The sequence below is a fragment of the Clinocottus analis genome, unplaced genomic scaffold, assembly GCF_023055335.1.
Source record: "Clinocottus analis isolate CAN_PGR_092001 unplaced genomic scaffold, fCliAna1.0.p SCAF_11, whole genome shotgun sequence".
In the NCBI taxonomy this organism is placed as follows: domain Eukaryota; kingdom Metazoa; phylum Chordata; class Actinopteri; order Perciformes; family Cottidae; genus Clinocottus; species Clinocottus analis.
In genome coordinates, this window is record NW_027175832.1 from 8,120,231 (window position 1) to 8,141,458 (window position 21,228).

The 21,228-nt window shown below is 46.9% G+C and overlaps 2 protein-coding genes across 2 annotated transcripts; both read left to right on the forward strand.

Annotated features, from left to right (window-relative positions):
- The first annotated feature begins 474 nt into the window (after window positions 1–474).
- Window positions 475–1,497, forward strand: psmb11a (proteasome 20S subunit beta 11a). The gene is made up of 2 exons (XM_068600423.1): window positions 475–1,064; window positions 1,161–1,497. Exons 1-2 carry the CDS (start codon window positions 475–477, stop codon window positions 1,495–1,497), a joined length of 927 nt encoding a protein of 308 aa, XP_068456524.1.
- Window positions 1,498–1,766: 269 nt separating this feature from the next.
- Window positions 1,767–8,691, forward strand: psmb5 (proteasome 20S subunit beta 5). The gene is made up of 3 exons (XM_068571053.1): window positions 1,767–2,028; window positions 4,228–4,534; window positions 8,275–8,691. The coding sequence occupies exons 1-3, from the start codon at window positions 1,804–1,806 to the stop codon at window positions 8,556–8,558; spliced, it is 816 nt and encodes a 271-aa protein (XP_068427154.1). The 5' UTR covers window positions 1,767–1,803; the 3' UTR covers window positions 8,559–8,691.
- The last annotated feature ends 12,537 nt before the right edge of the window (window positions 8,692–21,228 follow it).

Consider the following 21,228-nt stretch of genomic DNA (forward strand, 5'->3'; position numbering starts at 1 on the left):
ACTGCTGTTGGTGACTGTAAGCTTTGAAAACAAAGTGAAAATGAAAAAAAAGAAAGAAAAGAAGATGTATAAACTTGCACACATCTAGAAAGATGTCACTCTGCAAAACAGAGAGGGTTTGCAGAAAAGGGCTTCTCTAGATATTATTTTCACAGCACGTTGGATGAAATATCACTTATGTCAACTTTAAATGTTTCGGCGTGTGTTTTTGTGCAAGGTCTCATTTTTGGGAGGGTTATAAAAAGGGTTCAAACTTTAGTATCTCAGACTAGACGTCAGAGGAGCGAGTGAGACTTGGTGGCAGTAGTCACCATTTATACAGTGAGATTCAAGACTTTAAGGACTCTGTTTATCAGTTTTTAGAAAGATAGTCTTGGTTTAATCTGAGTTCAATGATTCATTCTTGCGTGCCAATCTTTGGTAAAAACTCTCATAACAGATCTGAACAAGATATCTCTCTGTATTCGTTTCATCATGGCTCTGGAAGACATTTGTGGCTTTAGAGATGCTCCTGACTCCCATTTCGAAGATACGGCCGCATCTTTTCACATGACTGACTTGTGCTATTTTGGATTGAGGAGACTGAAGACATCTGAGACAAACAGGGGGATCCCACTGACATTCTTCATGCCAACTTTGCCGAACTCTGCACCTTTCCATCACCGACCGGCCAACAACTCTGCGGTGGTCCGCAGGCCCTTCCCTCTGTCTCATGGAACAACGACCTTGGGTTTCATCTTCCAAGGCGGGGTCATTGCAGCTGCAGACACACGGGCCAGTGCTGGGGGACTTGTTGCCTGTCCAGCTGTTCACAAGATCACACCGATTCACTCCCACTTAGTGGTCACTTCCTCGGGGAGCGGCGCAGACTGCATGCTATGGGAGCGAATTCTGGCCAGAGAGATCAGACTCTACCACCTGCGGCACAGACGTCGCCTTTCCATATGCGGCACCGCCAAGCTCCTCTCTCTCATGCTGCACCCCTTCAAAGGGACTGAATTGTGCGTGGCTCTCACACTGTGTGGCTGGGATAAGGAGGCAGATGACACAGACTGTGCGATGAGGTCAAAGGACCCATCCTTGATTACGGATGATGGCTCGTTGGCTGTTGTCAGTAGTCAAGATGTTCTCACGACGGCCCATTCTGTGTCCCCCAACAGTGGCCCAAAGCTGATATATGTATGCAGCGATGGCGCCCGACTGCAGGGGGACGTCTTTTCCGTGGGCTCGGGCTCTCCTTATGCTTATGGAGTCCTGGATGGAGGGCTGAGGTGGGGTCTAAGCAAAGAAGAGGCCGTCTCCTTGGCACGAGAAGCCGTGTTCAGAGCCACTCACAGGGACGCTTACTCGGGAAACAGCGTGGACCTCTTCCACATCACAGCCCAGGGGTGGAGCCAAAGAACGAGAGAGGACCTGAGAGAGGAATATTACAGAGACATTGAGAGGAAGGAGAAGATAGTGGAGGAAAGAAGAAGAGTGACTGCATTAGATGGTTGAAGCAGAACATTGGTGGTTCGGGTGATGGTCGGTGGTTTAGAAGTATGCCACCTTCCTCAGAGTTTGTCAGTTAGTTAATACATATTCACTAGTTTCAAATGGTGGTAACCTTTAAAATGTTGATTTTGTTTATCAAGGTGTTTGCACAATCTACACAGCTTTCTGTCTCCACCTTTTTTATCCCTGCACTACATTTTGCGGTACGCCCAAAACACAGGGGGCGCTGTGGGGTTTTGCAACCTCATCCCGATAAACGTTCGCACCTTCTTTCGGCGGAAGTAGCTTGCTCATCAGACAATTTCAAAGATGGCTCTTGCTAGTGTGTTGAACAGTGATTGTGCGAATTTTTCTTTTGATAAATGTGAACCTCTCGGCTTTGGCTCTGCACCAGGACAGAGCGGCCTGGGCTTCGACGCTACGCCGGGAGATGGACTCAGTTTTTCCGTTAAGAACCCTCTGAGCGGCGGAGAGGATGACTCCGTCGAGAGGAAAATAGAGTTCCTGCATGGAACCACCACCTTGGCTTTTAAAGTGAGTTAACTAAGCTCGTCACTAGCTGCTATTCTTAGGCTGACTGACTATAGTAGTTGTTAACACGTGTGTTTTAAGAAAGTCTACGAAGTCCATACTACCGTCCCGAAAGTTTACATAACGTTACATGTCCACCGTTAGCATGCTAGCATAGCAACGAAGCGCATTATCATGACTTGTGTTAAACGTCTTTTGCGTCAAAAGCAGTCTGCTGATCTAAGATAGTCGTCTCTGTGTGCTATTTACGCATTCATGACATGTTACTGTGTACGACACAGACAAATTAGCGTGATACCTTTTAATCTTCCGGCTTTATTTCCACCTGTATGGAAGGGAAAGAAGATGACAGGTCTGTGGACTGCATCATCCACACGGTTCATGTTTAACACTCTAAGCACAATAATATATAGGTGTGAACTCAGCTGGTTATATACGTAATGTTACCATCTACTAGTTGTACATGTGCTGTGTTTTTGTATTAGGTATTACCGGTTAAATGTGACAAAGTCTCTTAAAGTGTTATTATATTCAAGTTAAACACATTCAATTAATTTTGGAAGCCCAACATTACAAATTTGCCTCAGGGGGCTTTACAAATCTGTACATGTACAACATCCTCTGTCCCAGGACCTCACATCGGTTCAGGAAGAAATCTCCCCCAAAAACCCTTTAACGGGAAAAACGGGAAGAAACCTCCGGGAGAGCAACAGAGGAGGACCCCTCTCCTCGGATGGACAGAAGTACAATATATGTCATGTGACCAGAATAAACTACGTAACGAAGTTACAACACATTCATGCAAATTACCGAAATGATTCATATAATGACAATAATAGGCATGATAAAAATGTTACAAATACCAAAAATAACAGAAACGGTGGGTAATCACAATCAGAGAGAACTGAGACATTCAAAGACATTTAGCCAGATGTTCTTTTATTTGGCACTCGGGACATTTTTCTTTCAACCCAAATAAACTGTAAAATATTTAATGGGTGAAAATACATACACATCTTAGTCATATCTTTAGCGACAAAATGCCTTGGTAGACTTTTTTTATTGCATCAATTATAAAAAGGTGGATTTAATTATTTAAATATGAATACATTTTATTCCATGTCCATTATTTGTTTATTTAATTCTGCCATCGTATGCTTTCCGTAAATTTTCACTTGAAGGCAAATGTTTTGATATTGGATGATCTGAATATTATTTCCGTCATAAACTTCCCATGAAATCATCAAACTTGAAAAAACTGAGTCATGTAAGCAATAAACTGTTTGAATACACCAGTTTATCTCATTGATTAAAAAACAACTAAAACACTATTGTGGTTAAGCTCATTGGATGTAGTATCAGTAAAGAACAAAGTAGGATCCACTAAATCAAAAATTAACATTCAAGGCACACTTCTCATTTGTGCTACGAAGAGTTAAAAGAGGATTAAAGTGAGTCCAGATGCGATACCACGGAAAGAATAAGGACACTGTTATTTTGTAATTACCAACAAGTCCTGTAAAAATACAGAGTCCATCAATGAAGTCTTACTACAAACAAGATAACAGTCTGAATTAAGTTCTGCCTCTGTGCCTAAGAAGACCATTGTTGTCAGGAAAACCTATTAAAAACACATAAAAGAGCCTTACTTCGGGTGACGTATGCCGTTATTACAGCGCATGCAGCCAGCTTTCCCCTCTCAGTCTGTCAAGTGCACAGAGCCCTCTAAATACTGAACCAACTCCCTACGGTTGGTTTTGGTCTCTTCGGGGGATTTGTTGATAAAAAGAAAAGATAAAATAACTCCCAACTTTATCCCTTAATCCCTGAGTGAAAGAGGGGCGGGTGGTAGATGAAAACCTCCCCCGCAGACATCTTCCTCTGGCTGGCCAAATCTGTTGTCTTCACTTTAGTGCTATACAGCTGTTGTTACTGCCACTTCACTGATGGAGGATTTTAGAGGGAAGGGCAAAGGTCCTCCTTCTTATCCAGCAGCTTTCTGGCAGAGCTAAGCTGTATATCCTGTCTTCTCGTCCAGTGGTAGAGCAGAGGCGCACTTCTGCTACGTCTAGACAGAAATGGAAGGTAGCTAATGGGTAATTAAACTGTGCAGTGATTGCTGATCCATCAGTGTGTGTCCCCTCCTCCCCCTGCTGTCTATTAGCTCCATTAATGTGTTTTCCTCCCGCTGTTGCCTCTCAGTTCCAGCACGGCGTCATTGTAGCGGTGGACTCCCGGGCCACAGCGGGCTCCTACATCGCCTCGCAAACGGTGAAGAAGGTGATTGAGATCAACCCCTACCTGCTGGGTACCATGGCTGGTGGAGCTGCAGACTGCAGCTTCTGGGAGCGCCTGCTGGCCCGACAGTGCCGCATCTACGAGCTTCGCAACAAGGAGCGCATCTCGGTGGCGGCGGCCTCCAAGCTGCTCGCCAACATGGTGTACCAGTACAAAGGCATGGGACTCAGTATGGGAACCATGGTGTGTGGCTGGGACAAGAGAGGCCCAGGTAAACGCAACAGCTGCTTATGACATGCTTATATGCCGATTTAAGATTTCTGCTTGGTAGAAAAAGAAGTACGGCTGCCACAAAGGTGATTATTATGGGTTAGTCTTGAGGTATGAACACCTTATTTCTTTGGAATATTATTTATTAAAACATTCATCTAATAAATTTCTTATAAATTGCAACATTTTCCAAAAGAGATATAAAGTATCCTAGAATAAAAAAAATGTATTCAGTTTTTGTTGTACTTTCAAAGAAATATGGGGTTTGTAATGAAATTCAATATAATATTTAAAATTAACCATGGAACAAATATTTTTTTAATGTATTGGTTGCAAGGAACGATTTCCCGTTATTACAGCAAAGCATCACTTCAAATATGGAAAATCTTTGCTTGCAAAATTAATCAATTATAAAGTCATCAAAAGAGTTTCTTATCCATTTTCTGACGACTCAATTGAAAACAACATAGTATGGATTTATAATTCCAGTAACTTGCTCTGTATTTTTACCGCATGTATTTTACTGCTAAAACCAACTTCAGTGTCGCAAATTCAGTGGAACTCGGGTCTGAGTGACACACTCGATCTTATCAAAGCGTACATTAACTGCCCACTCTCGGCTTGTGAGTTCCACTAATTAATTTAGTTTTACAACTTGTGAAGTGAGCAAAAATAATAGACTAATTTAAATGCAGTTTCAGGGGTTTTAGTCATGAAAGACCAGCCGTATGCTTTTGCCTTTTTAAAGAAATTATTAATTGCATTTATTACTTCCCAAAACTGAGGTTGAACTTGAGCGGTTCAGTACAATATATGAAATTAAGCTCTTTTCTTGTAATGCAGGATAAGCAGTTAATCTTTGTAGATACATAAAACAGACTATCCACACTTAATCATTTTATCATTTTAAGGACCTTCTCAAGTTTTTTTTTGTCATCCGTGAAATGTATAATCCTTTTTCTTTATTGCGCGGAACCATCTCCCAGTGTTGTTTCGTTCAAAGTGCAAGTCCACGTAGTTCCCAGACCTTGCCACTAGATGGTGCTGTGGCCTCTCGTATGTGCTGCCCCTCTTCTGTCCTCGGAGCGGCGGCGGCTTTTCAGATGCCACACAGTGTGAGGCCGTACATCACAGCAGGTGTGCTTAAAGAGGCCGCCACACTGACACGGTAATGGGAAATCAATGAAGCCAGGACTGCGGGCCGGTGAGAACGCAGCGCTGTGATGGACGTTGGGTCCCAGGCCCGGACAATTGGGTCGCATGCGTAATGCCCGTACACCCGCCGCGATCGATGCCGGCTTTGTCTGGGGAGCAGTGGGGGCCCTGTGAACAATGCCGGCCCGCCTGTATGCCAACAAACGCAAATGACACACGTTAAATCCCGGGCAATCAATTAAGGGCATAATGAACCCTGTATAGGTTCAATAGGTGTGGGAGCTTTGCCACAGCCCCCACCTCTCCACCCCCACAATGCCAATGACTGAATGGAGAGGTAAATGTCATGTAAATGAAATCAATCTCGATTAGGCGGGAAGCTCATTAGCCGGCTACAATCATGTCAAGAGCACTTATTCCCTCAATGGAGTGTCTTAAGCTGCATGCAAAATAAATCGAATAAAAGCCGCATCAAGGAGCTTGTCAAATACGTCTCTCTGCAATAACATCAAATGTTATGACACTTGTAATCAGTGTACAGTTAACGCTTGATAACTTGGCGGAGCCTTTGTTTTCGACAGACCGTTCTCTGCTTAGCCCCCTCTGCTGCTCCCGACGGAGGGCGTGCAAGAAAGTGACGTGTGATTAAATGGGACGCAGCCCCCCATGAGAGAGAAAGAAACAGTGTATGATTTGAGACCTCATCAGAGAGGACCCATGTGTCAGTTTTCCTGCCACTCCCAGGGGAGTGATGTAATATTTGTTTCCCCCTTGACTGTTCAACTGCTGCTCCTTTTTTTTTTTTTTTTTTTTTTGATCCAGCGGTGAATTGTAGTGGGAAGGACAGACACTGACCCATTTGATGCTAGCCAACCATCCATCGCACCATGCTCCTCACCTCCCACTAAAAGCTGTCAGTCCGGCCAGCTGCAAGCCTACTTAAGCACCTGTCAGTGGATTGACGGAGTAGAAGGAGTCTCTGTTGGCCGCCGCCGCTGCAGCGCTTCACCATACGCGTTCCACCATACGCACCCTCTGCTTCCGCTTTAAGTGGGATTTTCGCTTCCTTTTTTTAATAATTTCTGGGCACTCATCTCTGCATGCGTGCTTTTCTACGTCGGTGTTTTGAGTAGTGCAGAGACCATTAAGCGACAGCGCGCCGGGCTCTACAAAGACCCAGGTGTGTTTTGGAAAGGAAATGGATGTGGGAAGTGTTTTCTGGTGCCGCTCTGCATCTATACTTGGACCTCGTAAAGAGTCCTCATCCACCTCCGTCAACCGCGCCACTCAACATAAGAGGCCGCCTTTACAACCCTCTTCTCACTGCCTATTATGTTTTTAACGAGTCCCTTACAGTTTTTCAAGAGGAACAGACGGGTCTCCGAATGGCAAATTACCCCCATGCATAGACAGGCACGGGATGATTATCATGGTAAGCTAACGACAGGTTGAGGGAGCTGCAATTTGCCAGTTGAAAGCAATGGTAAGCTTCCTTTTTTTCCCCCCACAGAAAAGCAAGTGGCTCTCTATCCCTAATAGACTGTCACTAGTTTAGCCGAGGAACTCGTCAAGCGAGCATGTGCAATCCGAGGGCATTTTGGAGTGTTTTTTAATGTGAGAGATGAGCAATGGTGGTGCATATCAGGCAATTTCATATGCGGTTCCTCGCCGCGAGTATCATTTTCACAGGTTCTTTTTTTTCCCGCTTTTGTGAAAGTGATGTGAAAAACATGCCTTTTTTTTCTTTCGCAGGCTGTCTTTTTACCATCTGCGGGGACTGGCCGTGGGCGAGCTCACAGGCTGGTGCTGGCTAGTCACCCGTTCCACGTCACTCTGGGATCGGGCCCCAGCAAGTGTGTCATGGTTGCGGAACAGAATGTCCACGCGCGTGTCCACGAAGCGCCGAAGCAACTGTCCCTCACACGTCCGTCGAGGCGTTGCGGGTCCGGCGGCACTCGTTGGGTCACATGTTTGTCAGGTCCTGTGGGGGAGGGGAGGAGTGGATGCGCGTGTCACACATGTCATTTAAGTGTGTGCCTATTAGGTCTTGAGGTTACAGATAGATGTCTGTGGTGAAGGATATGAACATGTCTGTCTGATGTCCACAAGATGTGAGCACGCTGTTCCCTCCCTCCTCCTGTTCTTCCTCATGAGGTGCGAGGTGCAGTTACCTGTGCGGCTCGGGTTGCGGGTCGATAGTTAATTTTTGGCGTGTTTGCAGAGGATCAATAAGACCCGGAGCAGAGCCCCCGGGGGCAGCGTTGTGGTCCGTGCCTTGTCAGCAGGTTCCCGTGGTCGACTTCGTTTTCACTTGAAGGGGATGCAGCTGTTCATATCTGCCGGCCTTACTTCACTTGGAGAGGGTGCAGCTGTTCATATTCTCTCTAGGACATGGAGTGTGTGCGCTCTTTACAAGCGCGCATTTTGTTTTGTGCGAGAGCAGCGGTGTTGGATGTACGCCGTCTCAGCTTTCCCGACAAAGTCAGGCGAATTGGAGGACGCGTCTCCCTTGAACGTTACATCCTGATTCTCCTTTGCCTCCCTCAACCTCCTCCCTGACCTACCCTTTTTGTCCTCCGTCCTCAGGGCTGTACTACGTCGACTCTGAGGGCAACCGGGTGTGCGGCGACCTCTTCGCCGTGGGCTCGGGCTCCATGTACGCCTACGGGGTGATTGACAGCGGCCTGCGGCAGGACCTGACAGTGGAGGAGGCCTGCGAGCTCGGCCGCCGCGCAATCTACCAGGCCACGTACCGCGACGCCTACAGCGGGGGGCAGGTCAACCTGTACCACGTCCACAGCGACGGATGGACCAGGGTCTCCCAGGAAGACGTGCTCGTGCTGCACCAGCAGTACAAGAGTCAGATGTAGGCCCGGGAGTCTCGAAGGGGACCAGGAAGTGGGAGGAGAATAGGGAGGTGTTAGGAGTTTATACTAATGTTTATGGTGTTCTGAAATGTCAGTAGGGTTTGACACATGAATAATAAAATAAAAAGGACTCATCTGCCGCATTTCTTTCTTGCTTTACTTGTTGCTATACCTTAAAGCTTCACATTGTACATTCCTAACAATAGCGAGCACCACTCAACCCCGCACGGAGTAAGATTTGAGGGGGCGATGCGCTTTGATACAGAGTGGGAGTAATGTGGAGCTCGCTCAACATGCATTTAATTTGGATCCTACCCCGGAAAACTACTTCAACAATAAAACCTGTTTTATTTTTTTTCCCTCGAAGAGCAGTGTCTTTGTTATTCCACCTCTTTTCTCAGGTTTCAAGATGGTGATAACCGTAATCCTCAGAATGTACTCTCCACGTCCTCTTATCGCCTCGTTTTCTCCTTTGATGTAGTCCCGTTTGCCGCTGTTTGTGTTTACATTTCACTCATCTGTCCCCCACACACACACAGCTGTTGGGATTGGGAGGTACATCTGAAAGGCCTGCATTTGTCTCCTCTATACGTTTCGTGTTTCATTATCGGGGAGCAGCACTGTCTAAATAGCACACTTTAATTGCACGCCACCAGCCTCGGTAATTGTGCCTCCTGAGTTGTAACAGTGTGTTTTCTTCCCCCTCATTGCTAATGCTCCCTGCCTCCGCTCACGTCCCAGGAACACGTCTTTTAATTGGAAGCGGGGAATTTATTCTTTAATTCCTCCCTGAGACACTCAGCCTCTTAATGCGCAGTGCTGTCCCCCCCTCCCCTCCCCCATCCCCATCCCACCACCACAGTGCTTTACAACGTAACGACCTGCGCCCCTCCAGCGGGTTTTATGGCTGGGAATAAACACTAATGAAGGGGACGGGGTAGACATCTGAAGCCAGTGCACTTTCAAATCATGGTTTAAAAACTAGTTTCACAGGTGACCAGTCTGCAGACGGAGTAGAAATGGGATTTGGATAAATGGAAATGAGCCCAGTCTCGTCGGCGATGCTGCTCTTAGTAAATGAAGTGATGGGGCTGATGGCACCATCAGTAGGAAAAACAGACGGGCAAAGCCACTACGCATGCGCCCGTGGAGGTTTGCGCTTTCCCGGTTTTGTAGGAGACTTAACCTCTTCACTGTTCTACTGGTAATTAAAAAAATATTAATAACAATTTGAGTGGATGTGACTCTAAATTAAACCCTCAGAAAAGTGTGTGAACCCTAGTTCCTGCAGCAGCGTTCAATATTCATCCTATTTAGGAAGTCTTTCCTCGATTGAAGGATAGCCGCTTTAAAGGGGCTGCCATTTTAGTCCCTTATTAATTACAATGAGATACTATATGAAGAAAAAAGCTTTACTTGTTCACCAAGCAACCAGCACATTTTTCATGAACGTCCCAACTAAACGGCTGCCGTTTAACCCTCTGCGGTCTGAGGTCATTTTCACAATTTTACGTCATTTCTTAAATTCACCTTTTAAAGGCACTTGTATATGTTATATATAGCCATGTGTTACATCAAACATTGCAGAACAATCTCAGCTCTCCATATAATGAGGCACCATTGTCATAAGACACAAGTTTAAAGTGATAAAATGACTCTAAATCTGAAAAATGGAATCTTGATTTTTGAAATTCTTCGTATCTCTTGTAAAAACATAACTTTACTCATGTGGATGGAGTGTTTTGGTGATAGAATTGGTTTGCCAAAGGGCTTAGGTTCACAAAAGCAGTGGAATCTATGAATAAAATGGTAGATACATGTAAATAAATGTCTAATACCAAAAATCAAGGATCATTGTCAGCAGGTTTGAAAGTGAGAAACTGTATAACTGCAGCAATTTTTGTCCAGGTGTGTGAAGAGGAGGAAGCTTTTAAAATGTCCAAGTTCTCTCTCTTTTCATTTACTTTCATCAGACACTTTTTCAGCCAGTGTGAAATAGCTATTAGATGGGTTGCCGCCATTTTTCCCGCATATGTTCGTGCTCCCAAGAGGAAAAATCTGACTGACTTTGAAGATTTTGCTTTTTTTTCTCTCCATCATCTATTGGAACTTGTATAAAAGCCATATGCTCAGAAGTCACATCTGAACTCTTCAGCGGCTCTCGCTCAACAATATTGTTTATTGATTCACGTTCACAAACCAGTAGTCGTCAGTGTGGGTGTTCACTCCTGACCCTGTGTGCCTGACTTGTCATCCCCCCGCGCCCCCCCCTCTGCATTGGGGTTCACCCACATGTCCGCGAGTCTCACCTCGGTGTCGGACCAGTGAGTCGGCAGTGTTGGTGTCCGTCTGTGTCTTGGCGCGGAGATTGCGAATTAGTACCGGTGAGTACCGTCTCCCAGAAATGCTTTGCACGGGAGCTTTACACTCAAACAGCCCTCAAATATCGTTCTTGTTTTGTCAAGCTTTTTTTTCCCCCCCTTGCTTAAATTGGGAGGAAAAAAAGAAAGAAAGACCAGCTGGCGATATTGATAGGTGCCAGTGCGATGATTTTCACACTGTCGGAAAATATCCCCCCATGCCCACATCATGCCATCTGTCAGGTGGTCAAATGCGTCTTTCAATCCCAGACACCAGATCACATCTTAGCACATCATAAGGGTGCCCCTACAACGCTTCAGGGACACACAGACACACACGCACACACAGACACCTCACAAATGAGCCTCGACTTCCCAAGCTTTGATGCAAATGACTTTGTAATTGGATCATCCAAAAAATGGAGAAAAAATACCATTGCTACGGGGTTGCAGGCTTTTTGCAGATTGAGTATGTATCAGACAATGTTTATTCCTGTTGATGCTTTACCCGGACAGAAAAAATATAAAACCCCAAACAAATGAGAAGTCTATTTGGTTTGGGGTAATGACTCCTTTCTGGCGGCCTCTTGTCCACCTCCAAGGCTCTCCGGGTGTCACACAATCAGTACACCTGAGTCCTTAATACGCACGCCGGTTCTGACAAACAACAAAGCCGGCACAGAGATAATTGTGTTTGTGTTCCCCCAAAGTAAAGGGGGTAGGGGGAGGCGGTGGGCGCCGCCTCGCCTCGTCAGAGAGCTGGCTGTCTTTTTCTCTTTTCTCTCTCCATCCCTCGTGATGACAGCTCTTGTCATTCCCACCGTGTGCTCACCGCCGCCGCCTCTGCTCTAATCGCAACTGTTCCTTTATTTGTTTATTTTCTACAGCCCCGGCAATGTTGATGTGCAGTTTTCTTCTCCTGTCTTTTTTTCCCCCCTTCTTTTTTTCCTACTCAATCAATTCAGTGACACGAATGAACACAGCGCTGGCTAAAGTAAGCAGCCCTTGAGTTTTGTCTAATCCGAGTCGGATTGCTCGTCTGCCTCCCCAGCAGGCACCGAGGAGCTTCTGCCGGCTGCTCGCTGCTTGCTCCTTGCTCCTGATGATGATGATGATCATGAGGGCTGAGGCCGAGGATGATGATAGCCTCTACCATTAACGCGGACTGTGCCTCGAGAGGCCTCGAGCGGCCGAATGTTTATCCCGTCATGACACCTGACTGTATAAATGGGGCCTGTCTGTGTGCTTCATCGTCAGCAGCGCCGGGCCCGGCCTCCCGGGCAAACACGGACAGGGTCACGGAGACCACAGCTAAAGACATGGCAGCAAGAGCGATGGTGGCTGCCGCGGTCACTCCACTTACTCCCATGTGGCTCCTGGCTTATATATATATATATATATATATATATATATATATATATATATATATATATATATATATATATATATATATATATACTGGACTGCACTGCGTCCTTCAACATGTGGCATCCCTTGGGGTGCCACATGTTGAAGGACGGATATATATATATATATATATATATATATATATATATATATATATATATATATATATATATATATATATATGCTTCTTTTAATGTGTTTATTGTGTTGTTCTCGGCTGGGCCCCTATAACCTCCTGTAAGGTTATCGTTGTCATAAATGGCCGGGACGATCAGGAGCGTGCGTCCGCTCTGTGGTTCGCGGCTTGGACTCTGCGTCACTTCCCCTCCCTGGAGGTCTCCGCCTCACAATTTGGACTGGACAATTAGTACCGCAATGACTTTTTCCATTGGTCTCAAGTGTCACTCCAGTAGGACAACTCTTTAGCCAGGCTCAGAGCCTCCATCCCTGTCTGTAGATCCATCACCCCCCCCCTCTCCCACCTCCCACTCCTCTGCTTCACATTTTGACTTAATCCCCCCTGTGGTGCACTCGGCCCATTGCCCAACTTCTCCTCCAGGCCTGATTGCGCTCTGATCAATGCCACATCCCCCCCCCCCCCCCCCCTCCGGTGATACCAACGTGGGGAAATGGAGGCATTAATTACCCGCCCCCGAGCTCGTTACCCATGCTCTCGGCCCTCTCAGCTTCCTGGCTCTTCAGCGACTCTGCAATTGTGATTCAGCTGCGGGCCCGAGACGTGAAGGGTAATAACAGAGGGTACCCGTCCAAACCGGACGATCGCCCGCTGATAGATGATCCGCCGGGGACGGACGTGTCGGAGCTGACGCGTGGGAGATGGGGAGGGCCTCCGAAAAGTGATTGACACGCAGCGCTGACAATGGGATCGCGTGTGAGAGAAATAATTTATGACTTTCTCTTCCGAAGCCGAGACAAATGCCAGGAATGAGTAATGACCCCTTTGGAAGTTCAGCTTCTCTGATCGCAAACAATAGCCCAGGTTGTCACCGCTGTGGAAATGACAGAGTTGATGGTGTCGCGGGAAGGAGAAGCTAATGGACTAAATCAGGGAAATGGCAGTTTAATTAGACATCAGGACTCTGCTATGAATCGGCATTGTACAATTAGAGACGTGGACCGCGGTCGGCACGGTGACTTGTTGCGGGCACAAAGAAAACTTCTTTATCCGACAACTGCCTCTCTTTCAGTGCACCCTACTATCTCGTCATCCTTTTCTTCTCCCATGACCTATTGTGTTATGTTTTTCTTCTTCTTCTTCTTCTTCTTGACAGCTTGAGTGCCAAAGTCGTGAGTGCCCAGCGGTCGGTCTCCTTTGTGTAATCCAGCCTGTGATGTTTTCATGTACGCACTGTGGTGAAGAAAATAAATGTTTATTTGCCTCTCCTTTAGCATTTCCCGCCGTTCCCCGTTTTTTTTTTCCCTCCTACCACTGCTTTTATCCGCTTACCATCTTTAAGTCTGTATCATCCTATCAGCAAATGTTCCTTATCCTCCCATGCTCTATTCTGGATCCCATTTTCTCCCCGCCCCAACGCTTTCCACCATCCCACATTTCACCCTCCTCCCCCCTGCTTTTCTATGCTCAGGACCAATCCGCTCTCATTACATCGAGATGACCCTGATGATTCTGTTCTCTTCCCAGTGACCCTCCGAGGCCCCGCTCTCTCAGCTGCACTCAGCGTTGACGGCACAGCCTCGGCTCTTTCTCCGTGAGCACAAAGACGGCGCGGCACCTGCTACTCAGACCTGTGACCTCTTGATATTACTGTATAGGTCACATGGTAAGATGAGAGTGCTTTACTTAAGCTGGACTCTGCCGGCCGACTGTGTTTCTCGCTCTCAACCAGTCTATTTCAGATCTTAGGTGTGAGCCCCCCCCCCACCTTTGATTCAGGCATTTGGCGGTGAGTGCCAGTGTCTGCCCGCTACCTGAGCCACAACCGTGCTCCATTATTCATCCCTCAGGGCGCGCATGTTTCACACATTTGGGACGACCCTGCACTGCGGCTCACTGGGGGTTTGCCCCCCGGTCCAAGTGCCTCTCCGCCACATTACGACTGCGTTTCTTGCAGAGATGCGAATGGTGCAGGCTCAGTCTGTCCCATCCCCTCCCCTCCGGCCTCCCCTACTCCACGCTCCTCCATCTGGGTGTACAGTCGTGCGAAGTGGGATGCTAATCCAATACATCACTTAATGTTGTGAGGTGACGGTTTCGCCCTCCTCCTCTCCTTTTGAAACGACACTTCTATGGCAGCTTAGTTTCAACCCTTGAAATCCACTTTAACCCCTGTATAGCTCTCCTTGAGTCACTTTAAAAGAGCACTACACTGATTCAGCTTTGGGAAATTGATGCAGCAGAACCACAGACGTCCTTTTTTTCCGCTCCGTGCACCCAAACCCACGACATTACCCACTATGAAGAAAAGAACATACACTTTTATTAATCCCCTTGGGGAAATTCTTCTGTGCATTTGACCCATTCTTGATTAAGGAGCAGTGCGCTGCCCTGTGAGGCGCCCGGGGAGCAACGAGGGGTTAAGCGCTATATAAGTTGAAACTATTATTATCATTAAGTGTCGTGCTCAGAGACACTTCGACGTGTGAACTGTGGGGGGACCGAACCGGCTACCTTCTGGTAACGGGACGACCACTCACCCCCCTGAGGTACAGCCGCCCCAAACTGGATTGCAGACTTCCGGCATCAGCAGATTCAGGTGTGTTGCGCAAGTTGCTGCTAATGTAGCCTACTAGCCAATCTGACTCAAATGACATCACTCGAGGTCTTTTAACAGATATCGTGCAACTCCCTCCGGAGCTGCTGAGGGCTTTAACCCCCCCCCCCCTCAAAAAAAAAAAGAAAAGAGAGAAAACAGCCTTTGATGTGTGAACTCATTTGATTATCCCTTTAAGGTTGAACAAAAAAGCAACTAATTGTTTTATGCCACACTCTCTGACAGCATCATATATTCTGTATTGGCGCTCCATGAAAATCACTGTATTTACAGAGCTAAATAGTTAAAGCTCCCACGTCGTTACGGCGGCATGCACTTCTCCATCAAATAGAAATATTCAAAAACATCTAGCCTCACATATTTTATATATTTCTCAGATCTCAGCTTGAGTTGGAAATACAGCAGCATGTGTTTGAACAACGCGCGGCTGCAGAGCACAGATTTGTAACGACCGTGGAGTAGATGTTATTCGTGTAGCATTAAACTGGATGTGATCGCTATTAAAGGGTCAGTCCATTACAGCAGAGTCGCACATTATTTTTGTTGTGCTACAGAAAGCAATACAAACCCGCCCGTCTTGGTTACACTGAATTATCTGCAGGCCCCTCTGTTAACAGTTTCCATTGGAACTACTTTCTACCAAAGAAATGGTCCCTGGGAAACTACAATAGGTACAAGAGGTGAAGTGGTCCATTGTTCAGCTCAGTAAGTGAACTGCCCAGAGAGTCAGCTCTTTTTCTAAAGCCAAAAATCGCTCCACTGCACTTGACGTAACGGAGTAAAGTCACCGCTGTAAAAAAAAAAAGAAGAAAAGAAGCAGCGAGCATTGATTGGGAGTGACGCCACTGCGTTTCTTCTCCTCTCCACTTGACACTGAGCTTTGCACAGCGTACTGTCAAGGATGCAGCGCTCCCATTGTGAGGAGGGGGGGTCTTGTTATAACGTAGAACTTTATGACCAGAGGGTTTTCTCATGAAAGCACGATTCTTAATGCACGATTTTATCCACGCTCATAAAGAGACTATCCACTTCTGCACTTCTGGCTGAAAGTTGAAGGTAGAAGATGAGAGAATAAGCTGTCCCATAAGAATTATTAATGCAAAAATCAAGAATGGCTCTTTCGTGAAGAGAAAGACAAAATCTCTCCGCAACAAAGCCGCAGGTGAGATACAATCTACGGGTCTCTCGCATCTGATGTTTCACAGAGTGAAAGAATAAAGACTTTATTCATTAATTCAACTCTTGCTTTTTTTCCTCCATTTCTGCAATTTTACATTTTCTCCTAACTTTATTTTTATATGGACACATTTTCAGACGTCCTTTTGTAACGACGTCAGTGGTTTAAAGAAGTGACATGCGGACGCTATAAAAATTGAACAACAGCTATAAGGGTTAGGCGAGGCGGCCCCGATATAATGCCGATCGTATAAACGCAATCAAACATAGCGAGAATACATTTTTACAATCTCTGTTTTCCACAACACGACAGCTGAGTCATATGCTGCACAATTTAGTCTTTTATATTTGTAATTTAGCTCACCACACTGTGAGGAGTTGCTGTCTGTCTCCGTCGCAAGTTTAATCCACGGGGCTCTTGATGGGGGTGCCAATCAAAAGCAAGGTGACTTTGAAATGAGGGTGAGTAGTGATGGGACAATGCCCGTTACAGGCCGACACCACACAGGGACGTGTATCATCGCAGGGGTGGCCTACCATATGCCACGGAGAGCCAAAAGTCTGCAAGTTTGTCTTCCAGCAGATCTCCTCGGCAGGCGACTGAGCTGATGAGCTCCTTCTACCTGACGGAGTGCTAATTAGGTCTTTGGCTGGAATGAAAAACCTGCAGCATGTGGTTGGCTACGCTCGTGCTACAGTGTGCTGTTGAGTCGACCTCAATCTGAATGCAACTTTACATAAATGTTTTTTCTTTGTTTGCTGTTGTTCTCCTGGAGCCTTTTTCAGCATCCTCTGCAATCGTTGTTTTTGTTCCCAAGTGTGAGAAGCTTCTGTTTCCTTTGCGCATACCATGTGTCCAATAAGAGCACGCAGGTCCTCCGGTGGGGCCCGCCTGGCCGTTTTAAAGTCAAGGCTTGAATCAAAGGGTGACCGTGCTTTTGCCATCAGAGCCCGTCAACTTTGGAACAACCTACCAGAGGACATAAGGCTGGCAGAATCAATGACTTGTCCAAACCCTCCATCCATCCATCCATCCATTATCTGAACCGCTTATCCTCATTGGGGTCGTGGGGCGGTGGGGCCGATCCCAGCTGTCAAGGGGCGAAGGCCGGGTTCACCCTGGACAAGTCGCCAGTCCATCACAGGGCACATATAGACAGACAACCATTCTTAAAACCCATTTTTATAAAATTGCTATTAAGTGATGTTGCCCTTTTATGTTAAAAAAAGAAGTATAATCTATTATGCGGTTCTGTTGTTCCTATGGTTTTGTTTGTATATTTTACATATTTGTTTGTTTTTTACTGTTCTTTTTGGCTATTTGTTTGGTTTGGTTGTGTTCAATGCTTTTATGGTATGGTCTTTTTTGTTTGCCGCCATTAGTGTCGTGTTTATGCTTTGCATATCTGTGAATTCACTATGTAAACCCTGCTTTTAAAAATGCTATATAAATAAAGTTATTCAATAAAAAGTTATTATTGCGGCACTTCCGTGGTTATTTTAGCCCAAACTACTACTTTCCTTTACATCGCAGAATACATTAGCACATCCTTCACGACCGTTAGCACACTGCATGTACACAAGCTGTGAATGAAGGCCGTACCTGGCTGTACAGGAACAGATTTTCGCGGCCTTGAAGAAACTATTGCTGCTCCTCAATTTCTCTGTCTTCTCTCTCCAGCTCCACGTGTCGTCATGGGTCACTTTCACACCGCGATCTGTCGGCACCAGTTTGCCACCCTGGAGGTATCCGACAAACACACACTGTCGACCCTTCTGTTTCGTTTCCCCAAGAATGTGATCATCTTCATTTAGGCAGTGCAGTTAGTGACAGTGTGGACTCCTACGGTCGCTTTGCGAGCTTGAGGGAGGGGGCGGGGCTTAGCGGGGATCAGTTCTTTGTGGCATTGGCCCCCTTCCACATCACACATAATCATTTGAGCCCCGGTCGATGTGAAACCACGGCAGCTTTAAGGTTAAATCCACCCCAAGACATGTACTCCACACCTTTCTCCCTGTGGATCTCGCATGAACAGCACAGGTGTAACTAATTACGGCGTTAATGGCTTCATTTCATCTCCCTGCGTCAGTGTACCGTGACAGGGAGCCAGCGTGCACAATAGCCGAGCCCTGGTGCTGGAAGACATAAATGGAACGCAGCTGTCATCAGCGTTGTTAGTTAAGCCGGTGTGTGACATTGTCCAACCTGCGTGGGGGTCTGGAGGCTTTTCTTTTTCGATTTTTTTTGTTTGTTGCAGGGGCAGATATTTTGACATGTCACAGCAGGGAAAGCACAGGTGTAACAGATAACATGAATAATAGCTGCATTCCATTCAGGCGTGCCAGTTCCAGGGTCCTGGTCGCGTGCACGCTGACTCAATGCCATTGGCTTAACGGGACGCCGCAATGGAAAGAGATACATCATTAATGTGATTGGTTCCACCTGCTCCTCCCGTCCTGCTCTTATTTGTCGAAACGTCTGCCGTGGAGGGAAAGCAACAAAAAGGAAATGCCCTTTGATTTCTGGGGTTCATTTCTTTTTTCGACCGGTGTCTTTTTCTTGTTTCTGTTGATCTGCGGGCAGACCGAGACACGGCATACAAAAAAAAAATCTGTAACATCAAAGGCAAGCATCTGATTTGTGTCGGTCCCCCCACCCACCAGTACCAGAGCTTCAGTATACACTCACCATTTTACACTGACATGTTCCATTCAGGTAGACGACGCAGAGATACCAATTACTCCTCCAATAGCCGTCCTCGGTGGACTGCTTGTGTTTGCTTTATTGAGTACAAAAATGTTCACAGTTTCAACTTTTCTTTCTTTTTTTTTACAAAAAAAGCATCACTTGTTATTAGTATTGCATTTGATCTCCAGAGTATTGCATTGTGTGGTCTTTATCAGATGCTGATGTTAAAACGCTCGCTGTGTCCCATCTGTTTCCTCCGAACCCGCTCTGCTACTTTCCTCCCCTTTTTTTCCCTCCTTCTTCTTTCTCTTGTTAAGACATATCAGAGTAAGCCTAGTCTTTGCTTCGCCTTTGCCTGTAATCCCTACAGTGCTTGTTACTACGATCCCCTTCATCTAACTTATTCAGCGGTGGGCTTTCTTATTGCTTTGGGAGGGTCTTCCGGTGCTCGGTGCTTGGCGAGGATATTTACTACCGGGTCTCGCTGCCGCAGCGCGTTCTTGTTCTCCAACGCAGCCTTGTAAAACTATTCAGGTGTATTTATACAGCGTCTCCTCCGCAGTAGGCGGTGGTGCCGCTGTCCCCGAACATAAAACATGAAAGTGTTTTTCTCACCTCTGAGCTGGCAAGCACTTGTGTTTGTATAGTTTGTCCTTTCATAAATATATTCTTCCCTCCTCAAAACAATTATAAACTATTTAATGCTGTCATTTTGTATCTTAACCTTTTGCTTGTTACCGGGACAAAGAAAAGAAGCTCGCCTTTCAAACCGCAAATTATAGCGCACTGATTTTCGCGGCCTTAAAGAAACTAAATTGTTTGCTCACCTGATTCTTGATAATCGTTTCCCTCTTCCCCAAGCTCCGGCTCAGGATTTCCTCTTGCCATCTAATTGGTCCTGATGGGAGGAGAGAAAGAGACGCTTTGGCGACGAGGGGGTCGAAACGCACTGCGCGGTAATCATGAAGGCTTAACGCAGCATGATGACACGGGAGGGCAAAAATTCTGACCCCGGGCCTTTTGAAGCTGAGTAACCCAATGGCTCCTTTCCTTTCCCCTTTCTTCTTTCCTCTTTCCTCATGCTGTCTGCTGCCAAGACTCCAGTCACCGGCCGAGGCGACGCAGAGGAGAGTTGGTGGCAACTGATGGAGCCGCACCGCTGGAGCATTACTGCGCTTGTTAACATGTGGGGGATCGCATTTCGCTCACTTGTCTTCGCCTGAGGTGGGGGGCGGGGGGTGTGTGGGAAAGGGGGGGGTTAAATCTGGTGGATGTCGTGCGCGAGCGCGTGCGAGTGCCAGGGTAGCATCTGTGCATGCTGTGTGCGCACAAGTGGACGGCATCAAGGACCGCCATGCTCCGATTTTCTGTGCGGTTTCATCTCGTGCGTCGGGGGACTCGAGTTTCTGACGGTCTTCCACTTGAGTGCGCTTGGCCTGGTGCCCAAGGCAACCCCTGCGACCTCCTTGTTTCCCTCCCGCTCCTCCTTCCCTCCCGTCCTCTGCATTGTCTCGCCACACCTGAGGTCTCCAGGTGCGGGCTGCCTCCCGCCAGGTGCGAGAGTGAGAGTGCACCATGCATCCATCCGTCCGCATGCAGGCGGAGATCCGGCGCCAGTGGGCGAGTCTTCGTCCAGTGGGCGAGTCTTCGTCGATGCATGCGCTTTCACATTTGTTTTTCTGTCCTTTATTGAATATTTGAACAGGCAGAACGTCTGAAGAAGTGCCCTGTCACTGTGCCCTCTATTCTCTCTCTTCTCCCTCAGACGACTGTGATCACACATCGTGACACGACTCTTCCATCTCGAAGCCAAATATCACTGTCTCCGCGTATGAAACACAAGCAGCGCTTTGAACCGGTGAAGGTTACGTATATGTGGGTTTTTTTCGAGTGTTGAAAATGTCAAAATTCTGTTTGGTTTTCATTTTTTACCCCGTTTCCGTGTGTCTTGTTGGAGATTCATAAAGGCTGAGGCAGCAAGGGCTCGCATAGCACAATACCTGTCTGTCTGTCTGTCTCTCATTCTGCCCATCTGTGCATCTGTGTGATTGTCCAACGTGCCCGTCAGACTGCCCGCCTTGCCATTTCCAGCCTCCGCTCTCTTTTACTCCCCCTGTTGACTCTCGCCACATGTGTCCGAAGCGATCGCTCCACTCCTCCGGCTCCTGCTGTCCATCTTCCTCTGGGGCCACGCGTGTCTCGGGGCTCGTGCGTCCGCGGCTGGCCGGCGATCTCGTTGTTTGTGTAAGGCTGCCGCGTGCCCACCCGTCACTCAAACGGCTCTCGGC

Coding starts and splice junctions, on each gene's coding strand:
- psmb11a (XM_068600423.1), top strand. CDS start 475: ATGGCTCTGGAAGACATTTGTGGCTTTAGAGATGCTCCTGACTCCCAT. Junction 1,065..1,160: donor GACACAGACTGTGCGATGAG/GTCAAAGGACCC, acceptor GTCCCCCAACAG/TGGCCCAAAGCTGATATATG.
- psmb5 (XM_068571053.1), top strand. CDS start 1,804: ATGGCTCTTGCTAGTGTGTTGAACAGTGATTGTGCGAATTTTTCTTTT. Junction 2,029..4,227: donor CCACCACCTTGGCTTTTAAA/GTGAGTTAACTA, acceptor GTTGCCTCTCAG/TTCCAGCACGGCGTCATTGT. Junction 4,535..8,274: donor CTGGGACAAGAGAGGCCCAG/GTAAACGCAACA, acceptor CTCCGTCCTCAG/GGCTGTACTACGTCGACTCT.